Here is a 24,325-nt window from a genome sequence, read left to right on the forward strand (position 1 = left end):
CTTCTCTTTAATGTCTGTTCAACTTTTGGAATATTTCCTTAAATTCATTACCCAATCCTTCATAGAATGTTTTCCTAATTCTATGTTACTATTTTTTAATAATTCTTTTTGTTCTCTGAACGCTCCTTTTTATAGTAGCCTGCACTTGTTTCATGGACACACTTTTTCATCATCCTGAGGATAATAATGTAAATATGGCTTAGAAGTTTTTTTCTTTGCATTGTCTCTGTCCTTCAGGTTTCTTTTTATTTGGTATCTAACTTTTATTTTAAGTATTTTCTTTAAATGCCTGGTAATTCTTGAATGTTTAAGAATGAGGCACTAGGACTCCCCTGGTGGCACAGTGGTTAAGAATCCGCCTGCCAATACAGGGGACATGGGTTTGAGCCCTGGTCTGGGAAGGTCCCACATGCCGCATAGTAATTAAGCCTGTGAGCCACAACTACTGAGCCTGCGCTCTACAGCCTATGAGCCACAACTACTGAGCTTGCATGCCACAACTACTGAAGCCCACACACCTAGAGCCAGTGCTCCACAATGAGAAGCTACCGCAATGAGAAGCTCGCGCACCGCAACGAAGAGTAGCCCCTGCTCGCCACCAACTAGAGAAAGCCCGTGCGCAGCAATGAAGACCCAGTGCAGCCAAAAATAAATAAATATTTTTTTTAAAAAAAGAATGAGGCAACTAAATAGCAGTTGGAAACTCTGGATTCATAAGTGGGGTTTAGGAAGTAGTGGGCTTTACTGAAGGGTATTTGGACAGGGACCAGGTCATTACTGCCAGATAATAGGTCTCTTCCAAAAGAGGAATCCTCCAGTCCCTTAACTGGGGTGTATTTTCCTGAGTGGGGTAAGGAGTCTGGGGTAAGTAAACAGACTTTAGTTAATTCCCTTCCCTCCTCCTCCCACCACCTCGCACTGCTAGTTTTCAATACAGCACCCCTGCCCTCAGCAGTACTGAGCATCCCTGTGTCCAGACCCTTTGCTTCAATGTCTCTGGACTGCCATGGTGGGAAAAAGAGTAGCTGCCTGGCTACATAGTGTTGGGGAAGGGATCACAGCATCTAATTGCTACTTTTGTGTGTGTGTGTGTGTGTGGTACGCGGGCCTCTCACTGTTGTGGCCTCTCCCGTTGCGGAGCACAGGCTCCAGACACGCAGGCTCAGCGGCCATGGCTCACGGGCCCAGCCGCTCCGCGGCATGTGGGATCTTCCCAGACCGGGGCACGAACCCGTGTCCCCTGCATCGGCAGGCAGACTCTCAACCACTGTGCCACCAGGTAAGCCCATCTAATTGCTACTTTTAAGGATTTCCAAAAATCCTATTTTCAACATTAACTCTATCTATTCCTTCAGGAGTATGTGATTCCTCTAATTTCTGAAACTTCAGCTTGCCTCAGTTTGCTTCTTGGTTTGTTCTAGGTATCTAGGTATCAGCTTTTTTTTTTTTTCTGTCTGTTAGGCCTATTATAATTTATTCATCTACATTCCAGATTCCAAACTTTTGCTGATTATTTCTTGTCAGCTGAGGTCTCCTTTTCTCTATGTTGTGGATTCATGCCTTTTTTAATGCCTTTATTGGTATTTTAGTGAGGTTTCAGAAGGGAGAAGTAAACATATGTTCAATCCTTCATATTAAATATGAAATCCTGAGTTAATTTTCATCATGTTGCAAAATTACTAGATTCCAAGACAGAATTAAAACAAGTAATTATATGTTAAATAGAATTCTGTGGGCTGCTCAAAACCTAACCATTTATATTTTATTATAGTATAAAGTACTCTAGGTCTCAAATATCAATCAACAAATGAACTCAGAATACAACCAGTTTGTTAATTAGAGACAGTCTATTTTCTAACTCCTCATACCTTTCACACATCAATTTGATAAAGCTAGTAACCAAAGACATTTATCATATATTTAAACTACAATTTTAAAAAATACTGATTATGGTAAAATTGTTTATTTCCTCTAAATAGAGTAGTAAACTCATTCAACAAGCATTTCAAACTATTTTATGTCCCAAGAATGGAATAGGAAGATAAAAGATACTGGTTATTTTCAATAGCTTTAGGGCCTAGAGGAACAAAAACAATTATACTGCTGTTTTGAGTCCTATGACAGTGCCATAGAATTACCAGCATAGAACAACTCATCTAGAAAGAGAGAAGAGCAGTCAGGAGAGGCTTCCCAGTAGAGATAGCACCTGAATCTATTTTTGAAGAACTAGCAGAAGTTAACCAGGCAAAGAGGCGAGAAGAAGAAGGAGGGAAAAGCATTTGTTGAGAACCTCCCATGCTCTTTTGCACTATAGTTTAAGAAAATTCCTCTATTCTATTTTCTAGCTAGCTAATTTAATTTTCAGCTGAATACATCTCAATATTAGGTTAATTTCTTGTTTTAAAATTTGATGATATTTTTAGTTTCCAGGGACTATAATTTTTTTTATAGCAGCCTGTTATATTATGGATTCAACGGCCTCTTGTCTCTAAAGAGATATTTAAAGTTTTCTACCATTTCCCTCAGGTGTTAATTCTTTTGTTTGTTGCATTTGTGGCCTCTCTTCCATGGCACTGATTTTCTTCAAAGATTTGACTGTTTCTGATTGTTCATATCTCTATTTGAGAATCTGTTTGTATGGCACAGAGTATAAATTCTGAAACAACAACCTACCTCTGGAGATTTTAGAAGAGTGATGAGACATTCTTGGAACTTACGGTCTAGGTGGGATGTCCTCCTGTATTTTCCAGGTATTGTAGGTTACATGGGGACACTGCCCTATTTGGCTAGTATCCACACTGGAAGTCTCTTATATCAGAATTCCCACTTCAGAGAGCCATAATGTATCTTCTTCCTGGGCTTAGCAACCATAAGCATAATCTATATTTTTAACTTTTTTGCCCCTCTGCTCTCTGTATGGCAATCTGGAGTTACTTCAGACTCCCTTCTGCTTCTCACTCCAGTTCCAACATTGACCCTAAAGAGCCAAAGTGAAGACTTAGTTCACTTTGCTTGGCAGTAATTCCTAGGGTTTTGACCTGGCAGCAGGCACTGGGAGCTGCCAGTGTTTCCAGTGTAAGAAGGGGATGAGAAGGGTGACAGGTCATACAGTGCCAGAATGTAGTGCTTAATCCACCACCTTGACAACTCCTTCAGGGTCCCATCTATTACAGTGTTCTGCATTTATTGACCAAGTGTTTTGAGTTAAGTGCATCTCCAGAGCTATTCTTACCTCTGCAGTGGTTTTTCTCTGCTCTTCATTTATTCATCAGCTGGATCTCATCTGTTTTTAAGAATTCCTCAGTATTTTTGGTGTGGTAATGGCATCCTTTCTTGTTTTCAAAAATAACTTCAATTACACCAAACTTCTATCAGTAGCCCTCCATATCCAACTGCCTATTTGACATTACTACTTAGACATCTTAAACACACCCATAACTTATTAAAAAGAGAATTTATGACCTTTCCCTCAAACAAGGTTTTTTCAGTGAATGCTACCACCTTATACTCAGTTATGCAAGCCAGAAACACGTGTCATCTTTGATACCTCCATCTTCTTCACTCTTCATTTGCCAAATAATTCTGTCAATTTCATTTCCTACAACAGCCATAAGATATGCCCACTTCTTTCCATTTCCAATGTCATCCCATAGTACAAAGAGCCATCATTCCTCCCCTTAACTACTGCGATAGCCTCCCAACTGGTCTATTTACATCTACTCCTACTTTTTTCCATACTGTAGCTAATACGATCATATCATTCTGTATTTAAAAAACTTCAGTGGCTTCCTGCTGCTCCAAAGATAAACATCAGTATCTTTGGCATGGCCTATAAGGCCATGCAAAGCCTCAGTTTGTCCAACCTTGTCTTATTATCACACTTCCTCCTCTCTACTTCAGCCACACTGGCCTTCTTTCAGTTCACTGAACACAAAATGCTCAGTCCCACGTTAGGGTCTTTGCACATGCTGTTCCTTCTGCCTGGATTTCTCTTTATTCACCTCTCTTTATAGTTCAGCTCTTCTTTTTTTCAGATCTCAATTAAATTGCCATTCCCTCATGGAAGTCTTCCCTAATCTCTTCAACTAAATTCAGTTACACTCAAGTTAACCTCACTTTTGTAGCACTTATCTCAATTATAATTTACTGGTGTGTGCTTGAAGGCTTTGAGGATGAAGTCTACAGCACAGGCCGAAGGATTCAACTTGGACCAGGAGAAAGACATCTCTTCCACTGAGATGGGAAGATAAGGCAGAGATACAAATGGATGCTTATATTTGTAAGAAAGCAAGTTGAAGAAGTTCACATTGCCAGTCTTACCTGATACTCGTTCACTATTTGATAAACTACGATCAACCTGGAGGTCATCTGTCACTGACTCCTATGTGAAATAAGAATTAAAGATATAACACCAATTATGAGATGGAATATTTTTATATTATAATATTATAACACATTGATTTGGTTATTTCAAAAATGCAAAACTAATATCAACTTTGTATATCAGTTTCATATGTAATACATTCTTTCAGCTTATTGATACAGATGTAGTCTTATATTTAATATTAAATCTTAAAATATAATATTATGGACATATCTAGGGAGTCAACAATATACTAGTCAACTAACTATTGTGGGATAAACCAGCAACTAGAAAATAAAGATGAATATTTTTCTGACACCGTAAGTAGGAAAGAATTTTTTCCCTCTAAATGTGAAAGCAAAATAAATCAAAAGAAAATGATTGATAAATAAGTCTAAAATACCAAAAATAAAATTAAAGGCAAACAAATGTGGAAATATTTGTAACATGTGTGTGTAAAAGTACAACAATCTTCAATATATAATGAATAAGTATTTCACCAAAATATCACACAAATGGCCAATAAAATGAGAAGAAATATCAACCTTACTAGCATTCAAAGAAATGGAAAGTAAAACAACATGCTACTTTTCATCTATCAAATATCTATCTATCGATCGATAAGTAGATATTTTAAGTTTCAGATAAGATGGTGCCAACTGGCCAACATGAATCAAAACTTTAAATATAATCCAACCCTTGACCCACTGCAACGTATTTGTCTTAGGATATCAATCTGAGGTACACACAAAAAATTTCTGTGGTAGGATATCTACTGATATCTAAAACAGCAAAACCTTAGAAACAATCTCAATCTCCCAACCACAGAAAAATAGTTATACAAATTATAGTATACCTATGTATAAGACAAAGCACTATGCAGACACTAAAAACCATATTTTTGAAGATTACTTAATGTTAGAGGAATTTACACAATAAGATAATTTGTAAAAAAAATTTTAAAGGCACAGAAAAAAGGAATGGAAGGAAAAGTACAAAACTTAAAAGAAACTGATTAAACATTTTTTTGCATAGTCTGAATAATCTATTAGGGACACTTAACACTTAAAATCTGGGGAAAAGCCTTTTTTAAAAAAATGCCTTTTGTTAAAACTGCCCTCCGCCAAAAAACATGTCAAAGAGAAATACGCAAGCTAAAATGCTGGACTGTGACTATCCAATTTAATGCTAACGTCAGATGAGTCACAAGCAATTTTTAAAATCTGAATTTCTCTAAACTACTGCTACACATGTTTAAAATACTGTACAGAATCCACATTAAATACAGTAGATCAGGAAGTTATATAATATTCTAATGATAATGAATCCTCTGTTTCTAACTATTAATGCAAAGTCAAATGAGAAAACATGAAAATGGCTTTGAAATGTTTAAGTGCTACCAAACATTAGAGAATTACTAAGAAACACTTTATATCTGTCACACAGAAAATCAGCCAGTAATGAATATTTCTTAAATTTTTGTCAAAGGAAAGAAAAAACAAAAATGCATGGCTATGAGTCTACCAGAATCATTAATTCAAGGCCCTGTCTGAAGATACAGCATCAATGTTTATAAAAACACTGGAAAGCTATGTAGTCTCTATAGAACAAAGACCATATTGTATTTTCATATAAGACCAGAGGTACATCAGGCACCACTGGTCTCTACCCTAAGCTTATCCAAGGACCATAGGAGAAACATACATACACTCAATGGAGCAATCTTCTCATCCTGGGCTTCTTCACTAGTGCTATTTTCATGCAGGCTTTTCTCTCCTGTACCTCTTAACTGAGTGCTAACAAAAAACAACACAATTAGTTTGCACCGTCTGGACTTGGCTCTCCACGTCCCTGATCACTATTCACACTGTTATAATCTGAAAAGCTCTGTGGAAACATAATTAACAAGAAGTAAGGAACACAGTAGGTGAATTGTATCAATAACCAATTGATGCCACGAATGCTTTCCCGGAGGTTTTCTCTCACTTGCTTTTAGGCAACTTGGTAAAACTTTTTTTTTTTTTTAATATTTTTAATATTTGACTCTTTCCTAAGTCAAATTTCTGGCTCTGTGTTCGGAGAACAGCGAAATCAGAGCACACTATTTTTCTTCACTGACCCTTACAATGAGAGGCTATTAGGAGAAAATCAGGATTGAAATTTTGAGGTGGCCAGAGGCATGGGGCTGTTACTTGTGGATACGCACGTCGGTGGCCCAGAGCTGCTACCTCCCAGCCGACTCCGCTCTGATTTCTCTCTGATTCTCTGCAAACCGCGCGTTTTGCCACTTCTTTTCAGGCCTAAGAGAGGATGACATGCTTCAGGGAAAAAGCCTTGGAGGCCTGCCCGCGGGCCTCGGAGGTCCCTGGGGCTTAGGCCCAGCCCACCCCGTGTCCCACTCCGTAGGCCAGCCACACGGCGCTTACAGTGGGCAGACAGCTTCCGGCCGGGCCCTGACGGGGCCTCCGCCTTAGCCAGGGCACCTAGATCTGGCGTTGGGGTTAGGTTGAGCCTATGGCTGGCCCGCTTTTTGCGTGTACGGACCCGTAGTGACCACATTGCCACCCCACCGCCAGGCCTCGGAGGGCTCTTGGCCCTCGAAGGCCTGTCTCGTCTTCTTCCTGAGGAACCGAGCTAAGCCGGAGGGAACCAGCGTTCAGGCCTGGCCTGCGGGGCAGCCCGAGAGGAATGAAAGACGTGAGAAAAAAACAACAGGCCCACAGCGCCAACCCCCACACTGGTCTGGAAACACCGCCTCACTCCCGCCTTTTTATCTCCGAGGAGTCACGCGGTGGCTTCTGGGAAGACACGGTGAAGTGGCAGTGCCCCGCCCTCCTGGAGGCGTAGCGCCAGGGAACTTGGTGGTGGACGGGGGGCGGGGGCCTGGACCTTGGACTCTAGGCACAGGCTCCCTCGCCTCGTGCTGAAGGGAAAATTAATGGAAAAAGACTTTTCATCGTCCAGGAGGTTGTTCTTTTGCTTTGCATTTTCTCATTAGTCTGATGGGCCCAACACCTGGTACTGATGCCTGGGCCGCTCTCCTTAGCAACATTACCAGGAAGGCCATGGTAATGGAGTTTGAAGTCTCTTAGCACATGGAGTCTAGCTGGGGGTCAGCCTGACTCAGTGCAGGAAGGTCAGAGAGGAATGAAAGCACGTTATGGTGACGGGGAGTGTCCTCCTGAGTGTCCACTGGCCTTCAGCGCCTGGGGCCGCCAATTTACTGGGGGCGGGCATGGTACTTGAGAGTCTAACCAGGCATTAGAAGAGCTTAGGTTCCAGGAGGTTTCTTCTCAGGGACAAGCAGAATCCCTTAGCCCCTGCCTAGAAGCTACCTCCTGGACATCTCTGGGCAGCCTTGTGGTTAAGGTAGTGAGTTCCACAAGGGATGCCCTCCTAGTGCCCTGAGGCTCAGCTCTTTTGCTCTGCCCAAAGGAAGTAACATAGGAATGACCACTCATTCTCTCCATACACCCAGGTTGAACCATCTGGCTGCATCTGATAAACGTATTGTGCCTATAATAACCATCTTCTTATTTTAAAAAAATGTCATTTCACAACATTAAAAAATGCTGTTTGTACAGATGAAATTAGAAAAACACACTTTTTCTGTGATGCTCCAATATTGTCTGTAAATATAGCACACATATAGCCACAATATTTTCATAATAAAATCACTGAATTTTTTATTCAAAATCTGCTCATAGAAAGTCACTTATTAATAATTAAAACAATCACTAATTAATCATTAGACTTAACTTTGTAAAGAACAGAGGGTAGGCATTCTTACCTGATTAGATATAGTGCTTTGAGTCACTGAATCACTACTTACTTAGCACCTTACTCTCTGTTAGGCATTGTGGTAGGTCCTGGGGATACAGAAGTGAATTAGAAATGGTTCTTCAATCCAGGATCTCACAGTTTTTTTGCAGTATAAAGCAGTTATCGTATTTCAACATCTTCTCTTTAGTCACATCCATAATATGCTGACAGGCAGTCTCTAGTTTACAAGCCAGGTCTCCAGGCTCCCTTCTTGTCCTTTGGAGAATGTTGTGAAAAAAAAAACTTGGAGCTCTTAAATGACCTTTGGGAGGTATAGATCCTGGGATGCCCTAGACCTAGAAATGGAAGAAACATTGAAAAAGGAAAACAGCTTAAAGCAAAAGTTGATCTGCCCTTTGGTGGCCCTATTCTCTAGAACTGTCTCTCTATACTGAATTACATTCACTGAAGTGCCATCAAGTCAAGGTTTATGGGAGTTAATTGCCTAGGGTTTCAAAACTGGAAATAACCTTTGGTGTGATTCCTTGAGCCAAAAGGGTCCTTAGAGATGATCTTGCTGTCCCCTCAATTCGAAGCTGAGCAAACCACAACGTAGGAGGCTCATTATGACAGGTGGTTGACCTAGGTGGCATGGATCTCCTGACATTTGGCTAGTGTGCTTGCCATGCTCCCACTCCTCCTAACACATGGCTGGGAAAGGGATGGGGGGAACAAGGAAAAGAGCTCGAAGCCCTAAGTAGCAAGGGGAGGGGAAGGGACTACATACAGACTTGCAATTTAAAGTTTCACCTACCCAGCCCATAAAAGGGGAATGAAATGTGTCCCCTACAAAAGGGTGAGGTAGGGCAGAGATATCTCAACTCAATCACCTGTCTCCCTCCACTCCGTCCTCAAATACACAAATGCCAGTGCAAGCATTCAGCCATGAGTATTAAACTGAACATCTTCCATTTCCCTGTTGTATTGCTTCCATATCTACACTCAGAATTCTTTCAGTGTTTCAGTTCAGTCATGTGGTTTTGACTAGATTGGAACAGTCATGGAGATGCTAACTTCCATGGGAAAAGAAAATCCAAATTTTTAATAGATTGCTGAAGAAAGCTTTTGGGAAAACCGCCAGTTCATGGGTTTAGGATTCCCTGGAGCCGAGAGGAAATCTTTCTGAATACCGTTTTCTTATCAAGTGACTCCCCCACCCCCCAACCCCAAGAGGCTTCATTTGTGGCACCATCCACAGGCTTTAGGGTCCAACTGAAAATCGGCTTATTTTTGCTTAGTTGACAGGATTGGGGAAAAAATAACAGTGATAGATGAAAAGTATCTTCAGGTATTGCAGTCTTAATGCTATGCAACATATGTAAAAGGGCCAAGGGGATTATAGACATTTCTTGAGCATCCACTATGGGCCAGACCTTCTGCAGCCCCAGGCAACTCACAGTCTTAGTGAGAGTGGGGCAAAGGGACAATCAACCATGCAACCATGTGGGAAGCTTCTTAGAGAAAAAGATAGTTGAACTGAGTTTTAAGATATGAATGATAGGAATTAGGGGGATTAAAGGAAAGGGTATTCTATGAAAAGGGGACCTAAAAGCATGATGCTTTTAGGGCACTGCAAAAAGTAGTTGGTATGATTGAAGCCAATACTCTATGGAGGAAGGGCTGGAGAAGAGATGCTGGGCCTTGTGTGCTGAAGCAGGGAGTCTGAACTTTATCCTGGATACTGTGGAATAATAAGCAGGAGAGTGGCACGACCAGATTTTCAATTTAGAAAGATCCCCCTGACTGAAATGTGGATGGTGAAATTTGAGGAAGCTGGGGTGGAAACAGGAAGACTAATTTTAAAAGCAGTGTAATATTCCAGACAAGAGAAGAGAGTGGCCCCAACTACACTAAAAGCTGTGAAAATAGAGAGGAGTAGATGGTAGCAAATATATGGCAGAATCTGCATAATTTAGACATGGCAGAATGTACAATTTTAAGAAAGTGTACCGCTGTGTATGGGTAAAAGATATTATGGAAATACTGTTTAAGGACCATCATGATGGAAAATTTGAATACAATTTTTTGTTCTTTTAAAAATATAAAAATGAAGTAAATACAGGACACATTTGGTAATAGCAAATGTGCAAGGAAAAGGATAGGTTCTCTGGGGGGGCCATAAGTGTTTAGAGTTTGGGGACCCTTATAGAGGACGTAGAGTATGCTGACTAGTGATATAGCTTGATACAGTGTTTACCATAAGCACTATGATCTATGATCACCAAGTATACTAACATCAGGGGATTACGCTAAATAAATATTATAAAATAGTAATTATAAGCAACTTTGAGAAACAAAAAATCTTTATTTTTTACAAATGTTTTCATAAATGCATTTTATATTTGATATGCATGCTACTATAACAAAGCAACTAAAAATATAATTACAGTTAAAATAACTTTATGCATATTTAAAAGGTAATTTTTTAATCTCCTCAATTTTTAAAAATTGAAAGTAGAATAAGCAGTTCTTGCAAAAATATCCATTGCCCTCCATGCAATTTTTGCAATGACTTAACAAGGAAAATAAAAATAATCAGTCAAATGAATGCTTAAAAGCCACTGTCACCTCATGAAAACCTTTTGTTTGGGACCAAGTTTAGAAATGCTCGTGTTCCAGGTAGTATATATCTATTGCCTCTGGGTTATAACCATTCATGTGTTCTAACTGAAGAGTTTCTCATTAGGGCTTTGTCCTCACGTGAATGCTAATTCCATTCTTACTGCAGTTAACTGTAGATTCACAGAAAGGACTGTGTAGCATACTTGAGAGAAAATTCAGACTACCAGGATCATTTTTTCTTTTCATGTATATGCTTCCTTAAAATAGAAATAGGCAAGAAAATACAGCAACTTAGCTCATATAGTTTATCAATTTTATATATGATTTTCCATTCTTTTTTTCCTGAGATATGAAGCAAGTTTGTAAGTGGTCTGTTTTCATGCAAAAATACATTTTTCCATTCTTTACATTCATTTCACAGTATTTTGTATTCTAAGTAACTATATCACATTTGTGCTTTATACATTTGGAAAATAAAGAATAATTCATTCCCTTTACTGCAGAAAAATAAAAGATCAGAGGTTCTTTGATGGGTAATACAATCAAATTAAGTGCTGACTTCAAGTTGCTAAAACATTACCTGACTATAAAAATTGCAACGAAAAAATCCTATTTTTTCTCATGCTTGCAGTTTTACCTAAATTTAGAACGAAAGGTTGACTTACTCATGTGAGGGAGACTAGGTATGTTTATTCCTTAGACTCCTGAGTTCGTGAGTTCCTAATATGTGAAGCTAGGCCTGCACATACCTGGTCAGTTTCCTCTCTCACCTGGAGGAGAATCACAATACAAAGATGTCTTTTATGGCAAAAGGAAAAAAAAAATTGGTGTATATTCTATTTTATATCTTTATAGACAACAAGATTAGTTTGTAAAATGTAAGAATTACTAACACATTTAAATGAGAAAGAGATAAAAGGCCAAACATTTAAGAACATGTTTATGTTACGTAATTGATCTCCGTTATACCTCTAGACTTAAATCGGATCTGATGTCCACTATGAATGTAAATGTCTTAAGTACATAGCCTTTTTCTACATTGGTTAAAGAGAAATACAAACTTTTCCCCCCTCAAAATAAAGTTGGGAAATCTGAAGTAAGAAGGATTTTTTTTCCATTAACACATATTGTTTCATTTCTCCTTTATTAAAAAATTCAGTAAAGTTAAACAGTGGAAAAAATAAATGTACAAGCAATATATTTAGGGCCCACTGTTTACTGTTCTCAGCACATCTGCCAGAACCTATTTATATGCCCAAGTGTGACGATTTTCACAGGAATCAGGAAGGCGAATAGAAACATAAGACCTTTAAAGTGAGAAAGAGAAGAAATCTTAAGTTATCCATAATCAATTATCTCTAACTATTATTAGGTATAAATGTAATCAAAATAAATTTTAAATTATTTGCTTATAATTTCATTGTCTAAAATCCTTTGGAAACAAAGACAAATATGAAATTTAGTTGAGCAGAAGGACAATGGGAAAGAGGTTCATTTTCCTCAAGATGTGAAGCTACTTGCCTTTAAAATAATACAAATATCCAATTCAGGTAATGATTTTCTCTTTTAATTAGTCAAATATATATTAAATATAAAAAAATTAATGCTATGTATAATAGATGTGGCCTTGGACAGTTTTAATATTTGTTTATTTAGAAATGCCTTTAAAAATTAATGTGCACAGAACTAGGTCATCTACTAAAAGTCAAATTTATAAGTGCAAGTAGTGGGACTGCAGAGAGAATCCAGCAAAGGAATATGTAAAAGATTGGATAAATACATCAAATGAAGCTGTGGTCGTCCACTTTTGTGAAGACTGAAATATAAGTGTATAATCACTGGTGCAGATTCATCTAGTGAGCCTGTGTGATTATGCAGTTTCTAACCGACAGCATTTATTGACAGTTTGGATTTGCTCCAGGGGTAAGGAGCTTCTGGACTGTGAATACTGCCCCCATCTCTGCTTTCAGAGTCCTGTCTCTACAGAAGAAAACACTTTCCTAGGGACAGTTTCTTCTGTAGATGCAGTCTGTAGCTTGGAACCTAACTGCTGTCCATGCTGGGCTTTAATTATACGACATTGTTGGCACCCAGGTGCAAGAAGTATTTAAACACATAACGCCAAGAAAGGAGGTTTTCATGGGTAAGCTTAGAAGGGTTTAGAGATTCTATGCATGAAATTATTTCCCAAGGAGATATTTATCTATGATGGACGTAAACAGTTTTCTAGGGGTATTTTGAAGAGGTTCTTCAAACTTACGTTGTTGAAAAATTATTTCATTTGGAAATAACATCCCCCCCTCCCTACATCCTGCCGTGATAATCTCTTACTGGAAGAAAGTGAAGCTGTTCAGAATTATTGCCATATGGGTTTCCCAGGCCTGGCATGGACACATTGAGAATGGAAAGACTGGAAGAACCCAGCAAGGAACATCAGTACATTAATTGCTGCCCACCCTGAGAAATAATTCTGGGTTTCTTCTCCCAAGTCTTCCCTAAAGGTCCATTCATTGCAGAGCAGAGTCAAACAGACATCTTTTATAATTCATGTGGTAAGACATCCATGAATATACACATACTATCCTTGAAGTAGTTGTACATTACATTTTTTTCTAGGTAGCTCCTTAATATTTGAATGAGCTTAATAAATAAGAAAATGTATTGAAAGATCTTTGTAAAATGTTATGTAAATACATTTGTTTTAAGAATACTTGAATTTGCATTCTTCATAAATAAAAGTAAAAATTGGAGAGAAAATTTTTTCACATCAATGAGGATTGTTATGTTTAAAGAATCTGAAGTTATGTAGAATGTGAGCTATCATGTTTTGTTTCAGAATTATTCTGTATTAGTTTTAATTTTTTAAGTCTGATTTAATTGTGATTTTGACCATCAGTTATTGAATGAGGTAGTCCACATTGCCTAGATATTTGCTGTACCTGGTTACTATTCCACAAATAATTAAGTACAATATATCAGTTATGTTTTTCCTTTATGTTTAATAGAAGTTCTGTGAACACTGAGAATATATTACTTTTAGTGGTACACAGTTCTTGAGAAAAGTCTTGATTTTTACAATGCCATTTCTGATATTTTTAGCAGCTTACTACAATATCATTGTAATAAAAATAAAGTATACTCGGTGATGAGAGAGAAAATATTGTTAAAGACCTCTTGGGACAGGAAGAGGCTCAGTCATAAGGTCACGTGCTTTTCATTTTCAGCTGCATCATTCTGACACATTACTTTCAAAAAATAACTATAATATTGCTACATTGTCCATTATACTGAGAAGAACTTCCCTTGAACTTCACATGGAGATTGAGTAAAGCTCTTCTATTTGTTTTTTGAAGTACTCTCTCAGCTCAGGTCTCTTAGCCTTTAGTGTTGGTGTCAGCAAGCCATTTTGAACTGAGAACATATCAGAGTGGATGTGAATGGCTTTAACCTAAAAACCAAATGCAGAATACATCTTTATCAGGAATATAACACAGCATTCATAGCATACATGATAAAAGTAGACAGGCATATGGGAATAGAAATATTGATATAAAAACACTATGCCTATTTAAAAGTCAGAGTTATCCTAATAACATTTCAGCCTATTTGATATGTCTGAAAGCCACCTTTTTTCCTTCTTACTCCTCCATTTAGCCAGTCAACAGAAATGAGTTAGTTCCTTACTCTGTGCCAGGCACGGAGGACACAAAGGGGGATCATGAGCACCCCTGCCCTCGGGGAGTGCACACTGGAATCCAGTAGAGCAGACACACTGGGTAATTATTAGACAATGCGGTCTACACAGGATGAAGGGCACCTAACTCAGTTATGGCAGGGAAGAGAGAGGAGCAGTCAGGGAAGCCTTCTCAAATCAGGTGAGTGTTAAAGGACGAGTACGAGTTAACCAGCAAAGGAGGAGAGGTGGGTGGAGAAGGGCATTTCCAGGCAGAGGCAACCCTATGAACAAAGCTACGGGAGTGAGAAATGGCAGAGTATGAAAAAGGAAATCCAAGTGATTTCTGTTGTAGTTACATAAAGTAGGAGGCGAAGTGGGTGAGAGATGAAGCTGAAGTGGTAGATGGGGCAGTTTATAGAGGAAAACAGTAGGAGATTTTTATACAGGGCAATGACATGGCTGAATATACAATTTATAAAGATCTCTCCAAGAGAAATGTGAAGATGGCTTTTAAGAATGTTAAGATTAGAAGCAGGGAAACCAATCAGAAGGACCTGACCAATCCACAGGAGAGAAGAAGATAAGGGCCTGCACCTACAGAAGTGGCAGAGACAGAGACAAGTAAGCAGTTCTAAGAGCGATTTAGAGATAAATGGGCAGGATGTAATAAAGAAGGAGGCAGCCTTGAGGACTTCCAGGTTTCCAGCTTGGAGGGCTGCATGGACAGTGGTGCCATTCACAGGAGAAATATAAAGTCTAGGCGGGGACATGACGAGTCTGTGTTAAAAAAAAAAGTTCTGCCAGAAAATGTGATCACATTATTGGAAGGAGGAATGGAGGGATCAGACTTAGTGTTCGTGTTGCCTATTTCCATGAGGCAGATTCCAGGCCTCCTCATGCAAAGTCTCTTTGCAAGCCTGAATGGGGGACCAGAGAGATAGATGAACTAACCTGGGAGGGCCTGGGCAGTCTCCTCCCACATGAGATTTCAGCTGAAAGGGTGACTGTCAGTTCAACCAGAATTTTATGATCTGGGCTTGAGCTGAATCCTGGAGTGACAATGTCTCTAAGAAATTGTATCCTGACTGACAACTGGGTCTATATTCAATTATTTTGTTGAGACAACAGATCCATATTATTAAATAGCAAATGAACTGCTATATATAGACTTTAAAAAATTAACTCAAAATATATGCGCTAAATACATATATATTTTCACTTGTTGTTTTGCTTAATTGGCATTTATTGAGCAACTACCATGTGTCAGGTATAGTGTAAGGCACCAGGGATACAAAGAAGAACAAGACACAATCTCTGCACACATGGAGCTTACAATCTAACGAGGGATGCTGCAGTATGATAATACTACTATAGGGACGAGCAGTTGTCAGTTGCTTTCCCAGTATCACTCCCTATCTTCCATGCTAATAAAACCCAGGTTTTGTTTGGGGCCAAAATGTTCTATGTAAACTATGACAATCCTATGTCCTGATTTCCCAGGCTCCCTTGCAGCTAAGGTGTAGTCATAAGATCCATCTGTGGCGAGTGAGAAGGGATAGCTTTTGCTTTCCTAATAAAAGGTCCAGACATACCTATTTCTACCCACTCTTTTTTTCCTTCCTTGAATATGGACAATGTCCAAAGCTGTAGCAGCCACAGAAAGTGATAAGCCAACATACTAAGAAGGGAGAGTGGAAAGATAGGCAGAGCCTAGGTCTTTGAGAACCTGTACCTGCCTTGGACTGCCTATGTTCGGACTTCTTATGTGAGAACACCAAAAAAAACACACCCTATGTGTTTAAGACCCTGAGGGTTTTCTTTTAGAGCTGAATGCCTTTCTGATATAGCACCTAACCCAGTCTCTGGAGCAGGATTCATTGAAAAGGGATGCTTGAGTTGAACTCTGGAGGATAAGTAGGCTTTGGCCAGATGAAGATAGCAAGGGGAAGGGAGAGGCTGTTATATGGCTCTAGGCAGAGGCAACATGTGCCAAAACACACTTGGGACATCATAAGTATAGGCTGCAGCAGGTGATACAAATAAAGAAGAAGAAAGAGATGGGGCTGGGGAGATAGGCTGGGGCCAAATTACAAAGGATCAATATGCCAAGGTAGGGATTTTGGACATAATTCTTTAAACAATTTTTAATCAGTGAGAGACAGTACTAGCATGCATCTTTGGAAAGATTACCCTGTTAAGAGAGGATTAAAATGAGGTAAAAGTGGAAGCTGGAAGACCAGCCAAAAGGCAAGATTGATGGTGATTTAGGCTATAAAGTTGGCTGTGGAGATGGAAATAGATTTGGGGAGTAGAAAGGACAGGACTTACAATTGGTTTGGGTAATTGATAGAGAAAGAGATTTTAAGACGGGCTCTAGATTTCTGCTTGAGCAGAAAAACTGGAGGAGGAGCAGAAAGATTCTTTGGAGGCAGGAAGATCAAGTATTCATGTCAAGTTTGAAATGCTTCTGAGACATCCAAGTGGTTTTTGGACATTGGATATATTAGTATTAGTATGTAGGACACAGCTTCAGCCTGGGCTTGAGAGACAGGAGTTTCTTGAGGAGTAGAAAGGAACGGGGGTGTGGGTTACAGAAGCCAGGAGAACAAGAGTGAAAGGTTACTGTGGCATGTGTTACTGTCATATGAGAATTGTTAATTAAAATCAATGGATACAATCAGGAAATGACTTATTTCAAAAATCAGTCTATGCACCACCTCACACCCATTAGGCTGGCTATTATCCAGAAAACAGAAATAACAAGTGTTGGTGAGGATATAGAGAAACTGGAATATATACCCAAAAGAATTGAAAGCAGGATCTCAAAGAGATATTTGTAAATCCATGTTCATAGCAGCGTTATTCACAATAGCTAAAACAGGGAAGCAACGCAAATGTCCATCAGCAGATGAATGGATAGGCAAAATGTGGCATAGACATACAATGGAATATTATTTATATAAAGTAAGGAAATTCTGACACATGCTACAACATGGATGAACTTTGAGGGCGTTAGGCTAAGTGAAATAAGCCAGTCACAAAAACACAAGTACTTAGAGTAGTCAAAGTCATAGGGACAGAAAGTAAAATGGTGGTTTCTGGAGGCTGGGGGGAGGGCGGGAATTGGGAGTTATTGTTCGAGGGGTACAGAGCTTCATTCTACAAAATGAAGAGTTACAGAGATGGATGGTGGTGATGGTTGTACAACATTATGAATGTATTAATGCCACTGAACTGCACACGTAAAAAATGGTTAAGATGGTAAATTTTATGTTATGTGTATTTAACCACCAAAAATTTAAAAATTGGAAAAAATCAATGTATGCAAATAGTCGCAAAAAATTCAACATGTCAGTGATTGTTTTCCAAATCTCTGATGCTAACGGTCTAGTGTCCTGGCAGGTGGGTATTATAATATGACAAAGAAGTCTTTCCTCAGAAAATTCTCCATTGCATTCACTGATTTTTCAGATCAAAGACTCAATATACAAAGAAGACCCCTAAAACAGCTACACTTTCTACTTCTTAAAAAGTTTTTAAGAAAAATTCTGGCATTTTTTAAACCCATGCTTGTAATTTTAAAATGTGATAATTTTCAAATGAGCACAGCATTAATAAATGAGATTCATCTTTGTCTCTTTAGAAATTTGTTCAAATGAAGGATTCACTTTTGCTATAAAAAGAATAGCATTTTAAGGGATTCGTGTGTGGTGGGAAGGGGAGGACTGGACTTTAGGCTAAAATTAAAGCTGGCATTACAGGTAGCTGCCTCAACTTTACCTTACATACTGAAAGGATTTCTACTTGGATATCCAGTATAAATAACTGGAAATCTGAGGCTCTTGGCTAAAAAGAGGCATTATCGAATGTTTCAAAATTTGTTAAGGTTCTTGTAAAAAGTGTTTTGTTTGAAAATTCTCTCAACTCCAATATAAAATAAAAATTTTCTGAATTTTTTTCATGGCAAAATAAAAAAAATTAAAAAAAAAATTCTCTCAGTGTTTTTGATGCTCAAAGAAGCAAGGATTTGGTAAGGAATAGGGCTGCCAGTTTTTGTACCCTCTGGAATATACTTTTTTCCTAATTTGTTTTGATCAAACATAAATCATCCTAGGGGATCCAAAATTCACTGGAAACAGGTCCCAAGGGAGACGTTTTCAGACCATAGTGCACTGAGAGCTAGGGGTTCTGCAGTGGCCTCTGCTGGGCAGGGGTATAGAGGTGGAGATGGGCGTGAAGGTGGAGTGTAGACAGACACGGGTGGGATGAGGTGGGGGAGAGGCAAAAGTGCATTGGAGGCGGGGTGGGGGAGGGATGAGTGAGGGGGCTGGGTTGAGGGGTGGGAGGTGGAAGACAGGCTCTGGCTCAAGCCCCAAACCTACCAGAGCAGCACTGCTCTTATGTTTTGTACGTGCTCATAAGGTGCATATAAGATGTCATCTAAGTTCTGCTACTCAAGTTCAGAAATCACCATTTGATAACAAAACTAGCTAGCTTGAAGAAAATATGAACAAAATCCAAATCAAACTTAATCCTAGATACAGTGATTTAACTTAGTAATTCATGTTTACCTCCATGAAATGAAAAACTGGCAGTGCTAATATCCTTAATTTTTTTTTTAAAGTTCCTTTCTGATAGAAACAGTATCACATAAAGACTTCTGGCAAGTGTAAACGATCTATCCACCTTCTTCTGTAAATGAAATTAATAATATAATTTTATAGGAGATGCCAATGCCAAGATACAATTTCTACAAGTGTCCTGGCAGCCTGGGTTTCAGCTCATCTGCATTCCTAACAGCATGTGGAGAACATGTGTAATTGAGACAAGAGTCTATGTTCAGTACAGGGACTTGGGAGAACACCTCTGAAAATACAGCAGTGACAAGCAGAAGCTTCAAACAATACAGCACAGGGAAGATGACTCTCATAGGGAGAGCTACATACACTATTTAGATGGTAAGTAGAATGTAAAAGAAAACACTATGATCTTAGGAAGAAAGAACTGCATCTGCTGGTAGATTTTGAGTATCTGTCAAACCAGCAACCTGTAGCAGGCCTAAAGTGCTGACTGGGGCATCTGCAGTTCAATGTGGCTCTCTACAACACAGTCTCTGCCTGAGGAGAGGAAACACAATTAAATACAGTGTTGAGGGAAGCCGAGTAATATGGCACTCAGCTCACCTTTCAGCCACTTAGTGAGCAGATCAGAGTGGCACTACTGCCAGTCCCTGCTCCAGCCTGACCTACAGCCCTGGGTCTATTTAAATTCTTCCATGAAAATACCTATACAAATTGCGCCAGTGACTAAAAGTCTAATCAGTAAGTGGGAAAAAATGAGTCAAAACAGTTCTTTAACTGACCTTAACTGTGGGCCCCAAACCTATAGTTAGTTTATTTTCAGAAGTAAACCAATGGTAAAACGAATTTTCATTTTTTATAAATAATTACATATTTTCTAATAAAACCAAACTGTTGAATTATGGGGGGGGGGGAAGGAACGAGAGTCTTTAGTCTCCCTTTATGCCTAACACAACATAAAACTTGTTTTCCAGTTTGCAATAAGCAAAGTTTTTATTGAGGAAAGAAGGAAGGAGATGCTTAATGTTACCTCCCTTTCTGAAACTACACTCTTGTCACGGAAAAGTGATTCTATAGTTTTTTTTTAATTTAAAGATACTATAACATTTAAATATTATATTGGAATATAATGCCTCAGAAATGTCAATGTATGCCAACTCATTAAAGCATAGAAGTTTTCATAATTCTGAAAAAAAAAACTATTTAAAATCTTTCAATGGTATTACTCTGTGAAACACTTTAACACACAATATTGCTTGTAGCTAATAAACACAGAGTGAATAATTTAGGACAAGAGAAATTTTAAAATTTTAAATTAGGGAAATGTTCAATTCATTTCTGATTTAAAGGTAAATTGATTAGGTAAGTATTCATTTCAATGACAAGAAATACAGTAAAATATATTTAGCAAGGGCTTTGCAGTCCAAATTTGAAAACTGTCAAGTTTCAAAGTTCACTTTGTATTTTATACGCCTATGCAAACTAATAAGGCATAGAAATGTCAAAAAAAAAAAGGTTAAATCACAGTTAAGTATGCTCAGATACTTCCCAAGAACCTACATATTTTAATTATTGATAACAGTTATTTTAAATGCTTCTTATCTACTCATTAAATCTCCATAAATTGATAATGGTTGGCCTAGTTCTAGGAATTGTCTGTTTCTGGAAATCAAATTACGTTAATTTTTCATCTAATTCAAAGTTTCATTCAGATCAATGCTGCCCAGTAAGTCTGAACTCCTAAAGCTTCTGTTGAATGATTTAAGCCTTGGGCTTGGATATCTACTGGGGGAGGAGGGGGGGTAAAAAATTAGCATTAAGCCTTAATTGATCATTCCTTTTTGAGGAAAAGGGAAAAGGACTAGCTGACAATAGATTATGGATTAACTCAAGTAATTTATGTTGAGCTTTGGAACACAACTAGGAGCACACACCAACAAAGAGGAGAATGAGAACAGAGAAAATGAAGAGGTAACAGCCTTGGCAATAAAACTCAGGCCTTTGGGATGCCACATGACTTCTCTGTATTTAAGGTTACCATGGCGAGGGCCGAATATTAGAGCAGAAACTTTGCTTAAGGCGTATGGAAAGTCAAGAATACGTCTCCTCTCAGTAAAAGCTCTAACTTGAGCAATGGTTAACACTGGAACCTTAACCAAAGGTTTCTTTTAAACATAAGCTTAAGAGTGGTAGTCTTTTCCAAGGAGAGGACTCTGTTACAATTCTCCACCTGCTCTGAGGCAGATCACGCAGCCCACATCCAGCAGGGGGCATGCAAGCCTTGGGAATCACAAGGGTATCCGCAGGATCCCCAGTGCACCCCCAGCGCCCTTACAGCCATCCATTCAGGTAATAGGGAGCCCAGATCAACCAGGTCTCCAACCACTCATTTGTGGCGCCTGCTCTACAGGATCACATCTACAGTCACAAAGCTCCCCGTAATGGAAGAGCAATGAAGTCAGTTTTAGCAAATTTAGAAATTTAATTATCATGCCAGAAATGACCTTGCATTCAGAAAGATAAATATGACTTGCCTGAATGCCTCAGATTTTATAATTTTTAAAAATAAGGATTTATTCATCCAGGCCTTATTTGCCCTAAAACACACTGATGGATGAGGGTAAAGCAGTTTCTCTCAAGCTAGATTAATGTAAAGATCCATTTCAAAAGAAAAACAATTCCCTCAAACCCTGAAACTATATTTAGATTTCCTCACTTTGAAACTTAAGAAATTAAAAGTCTTAATCTGTGGAAATGTTTTCTAATTGTCAAACAACTGCTGTAAGAGTTTATATTTAAAACTGGTTTAAAAATGTTTTTAGGTTAACATCAAAATGAACATATACAAAGGGGCTTCCCTGGTGGTGCAGTAGTTGAGAATCTGCCTGCCAATGCAGGAGACACGGGTTCAAGCCCTGGTCCGGGAAGATCCCACGTGCAGTGGAGCAACTAAGCCCGTGAGCCACAACTACTGAGCCCGTGTGCCACAACTACTGAAGCCCAAGTGCCCCAGAGCCCATGCTCTGCAACAAGAGAAGCCACCGCAGTGAGAAGCCCGCGCACCACAACAAAGAGTAGCTCCCGCTCACCGCAACTAGAGAAAGCCCGTGCGCAGCAACGAAGACCCAACACAGCCAAAAATAAATAAATAAAAAAATTTATATTAAAATAAAAGAACAGATAAAATTTAAACTTCTCATAAACCTTGCAGATCCTTAATACTATATTTGGGGACACTGTTGGAGAACCATTTTATGAAAAACAATTATATTAAATACATACTAAGAAATTTTTAAAAATCAGCCTATTAATATTTTTCTGTTTGAAGAATTTTTCTTTTTGAATTTGTGACTAAAGAGGATTATAAATGGCATGTGTAAGTAGGACCAAGTACGCTTATGAACTCAGTTACAAAAAAGAACCCCAACCTTGCAAAGACGGAAAGTCTTAGAGGTCTGCTGTGTCCACTCCCAACACACTCTTTGTTTCCTCCTCTTTGTTCAGGGCATGCTGGGCTGACAGATCAGTGGCCCCAGGAGTGCAATCTTTCTGATGTCCTAGCAAGTAAGCTTGCCTGCTGCAGCCAAGAAGACAGTCCCCATAAAAATAAAAATAAGACAGGAGTCTGGTCTTGAGTACTGCACGCAGCTTGGAGACACACCATGTAGACATGCTGTACCAGTTATGGCTAGGGTAATATTTCAGCTTTATGAACATCTGTGATTATGAGGACAATAAGCACAGTCTCACTCAGCCTACGACCGATTTTAGTTAGGATGCAGGCTGTTGCAAAGTCAGCTTAGAACAGGCCTTCAGGGGTCCGTTAGTACACTGCCTGTCTGCAGGCCACAGCATGGAGGATAGGGAATCTAGGTCAGGGTCACTGTTGGTTACTTTAATTCTCATCCCTGCATAAAGGGCAGTAACAAGTATGGAGAAGGTAACAGTTACCTGTTCAAAAGAATGGAGTCCACTTTCTTTTCCTAACCTCACCATATCTTCCAAAATGGCTTTCCTCAGCTCCTGAATTGAACCATATAGGTAAAATTACAAGGCAAAAACACATTTCAAAATGGAGATAGAAGAATCAATGAGTTGTGAGCAAAGTATAACTGGCAATCATACCAACACTCCCCCCACCTTTCAAACCCCCAACTAGGGCTGACGCTCCCTGGCAGAAAGCCAATTACCATCCCTCATCTGGCAAGTAAGTGCCTGCATGGCCTAAGGAGTGTCCAACAACAGGCTAAGGGACCACTCAATTTTGTTTTTTAAAGCAGACCTCTGGTCAGCCTAGTGAGTCTCAGGGGCCCTGTCACCCCCAGAAGAGCCCAGGGCCTGGTGGGAGCTCTAGGGTTCATGGCTGCTGCTAAGAAACAGATCATGTGACTGAGGGGCCGATGCTGAGTCAGGGCACAGAGATCCTCTGAGTCAGGGCACAGAGATCCTGGCACAGTACATGTGCCAGGAGAAGGCTTCTGGAAGGTGTGAGCGGCAAATGTTCTAAGCAGGGAGAACTGTGCTCCTTTTTCAATTCCATGACTGTCTCTCTAAGCCCAGTAGATATAAAAGCTACCTCACATTAGGAGAGAGCAGGGCCAGTGAGTCAGAAGGCCTATTCTCACATCTGACACTGCTGTTAACCAGCTATGTGGCTTTGGGCAAGACGCCTCCCTCTCTGGACTCTCCTGCAAGCTGCAAAACAACAGGGCTGGACAAACTTTCTCTGATGTCTCCTGGCTGGAAAATTCAATAGTTTATCAAGTGTTCTAAGAAGAGAGATGAGCTCCTTCTGCAACAATGACAAAAGACAAACCTCTGGTTTAGGATTCCTACCATTTATAAAATAAAGTTAGAAATTTCCCTATAGGTTCAAATTTCACTTGGGCTACTGTTTTTGTATGTCCTCTCATTATGCAGTATCACAGAAGGTCCAGCAGTCTTTTGGGGAACAGCCCCAAGGTACAGACCTTATTTGTGCAGAGCTCTGCATACGTCCCTTCAATTCCTCTCTTCTGGGCCCAAGAGGGCATGACTTCCGGGTCGGGCACGACTATGCCCACCAAAAAGGCCTGCGATCCCACCAAAGGAAAACACAGTTATGACAAAAGCTTTTAAAGTGGTTATTTGCGGTCCAGCATTAAAACTAATCTCTTGGTATTCTCAGACTCCACTCTTTTCTAAAAATATGTATATGTTTATGTTATGAAACATATCACACATTCTCGACAGAAATATTCTTGAATATTTCTGATATACTTCCCTAACTTCGTAAAAAGTTTATTAATAAAAATAAGCTTAAGAAGATTAGGAATCAGTAAG

At 39.2% G+C, this 24,325-nt stretch overlaps 2 protein-coding genes across 12 annotated transcripts in view; both read right to left on the bottom strand.

Moving 5' to 3' along the window:
* Positions 1 to 8,576, bottom strand: part of MEIKIN (meiotic kinetochore factor) — a 134,246-nt gene extending 125,670 nt beyond the window's left edge. The window contains exons 1-3 of the mRNA XM_067731668.1: positions 6,570 to 8,576; positions 6,072 to 6,159; positions 4,321 to 4,381 (exon numbers count right to left, since the gene is read on the bottom strand). Coding sequence (XP_067587769.1) covers positions 4,321 to 4,381; positions 6,072 to 6,159; positions 6,570 to 6,922 — 502 coding nt within the window. The 5' untranslated portion in view covers positions 6,923 to 8,576. The remainder of the gene's footprint in view (positions 1 to 4,320; positions 4,382 to 6,071; positions 6,160 to 6,569) is intronic.
* A 3,296-nt stretch (positions 8,577 to 11,872) lies between these two features.
* Positions 11,873 to 24,325, bottom strand: part of ACSL6 (acyl-CoA synthetase long chain family member 6) — a 65,965-nt gene continuing 53,512 nt past the window's right edge. For 10 of the 11 annotated variants that reach the window (XM_067731670.1, XM_067731671.1, XM_067731672.1 and 7 more), the window contains 3 exons: positions 23,974 to 24,075; positions 22,955 to 23,026; positions 11,873 to 14,195 (listed from right to left, as the gene is read on the bottom strand). In XM_067731670.1, the coding sequence (XP_067587771.1) occupies positions 14,058 to 14,195; positions 22,955 to 23,026; positions 23,974 to 24,075 (312 nt within the window). In that variant the 3' untranslated portion in view covers positions 11,873 to 14,057. Of the gene's footprint in view, positions 14,196 to 22,431; positions 22,581 to 22,954; positions 23,027 to 23,973; positions 24,076 to 24,325 lie in introns of all 11 variants that reach the window. The other variant, XR_010942089.1, reaches the window with a different exon arrangement.

Source organism: Pseudorca crassidens, chromosome 3, assembly GCF_039906515.1.
Source record: "Pseudorca crassidens isolate mPseCra1 chromosome 3, mPseCra1.hap1, whole genome shotgun sequence".
NCBI classification, from domain to species: domain Eukaryota; kingdom Metazoa; phylum Chordata; class Mammalia; order Artiodactyla; family Delphinidae; genus Pseudorca; species Pseudorca crassidens.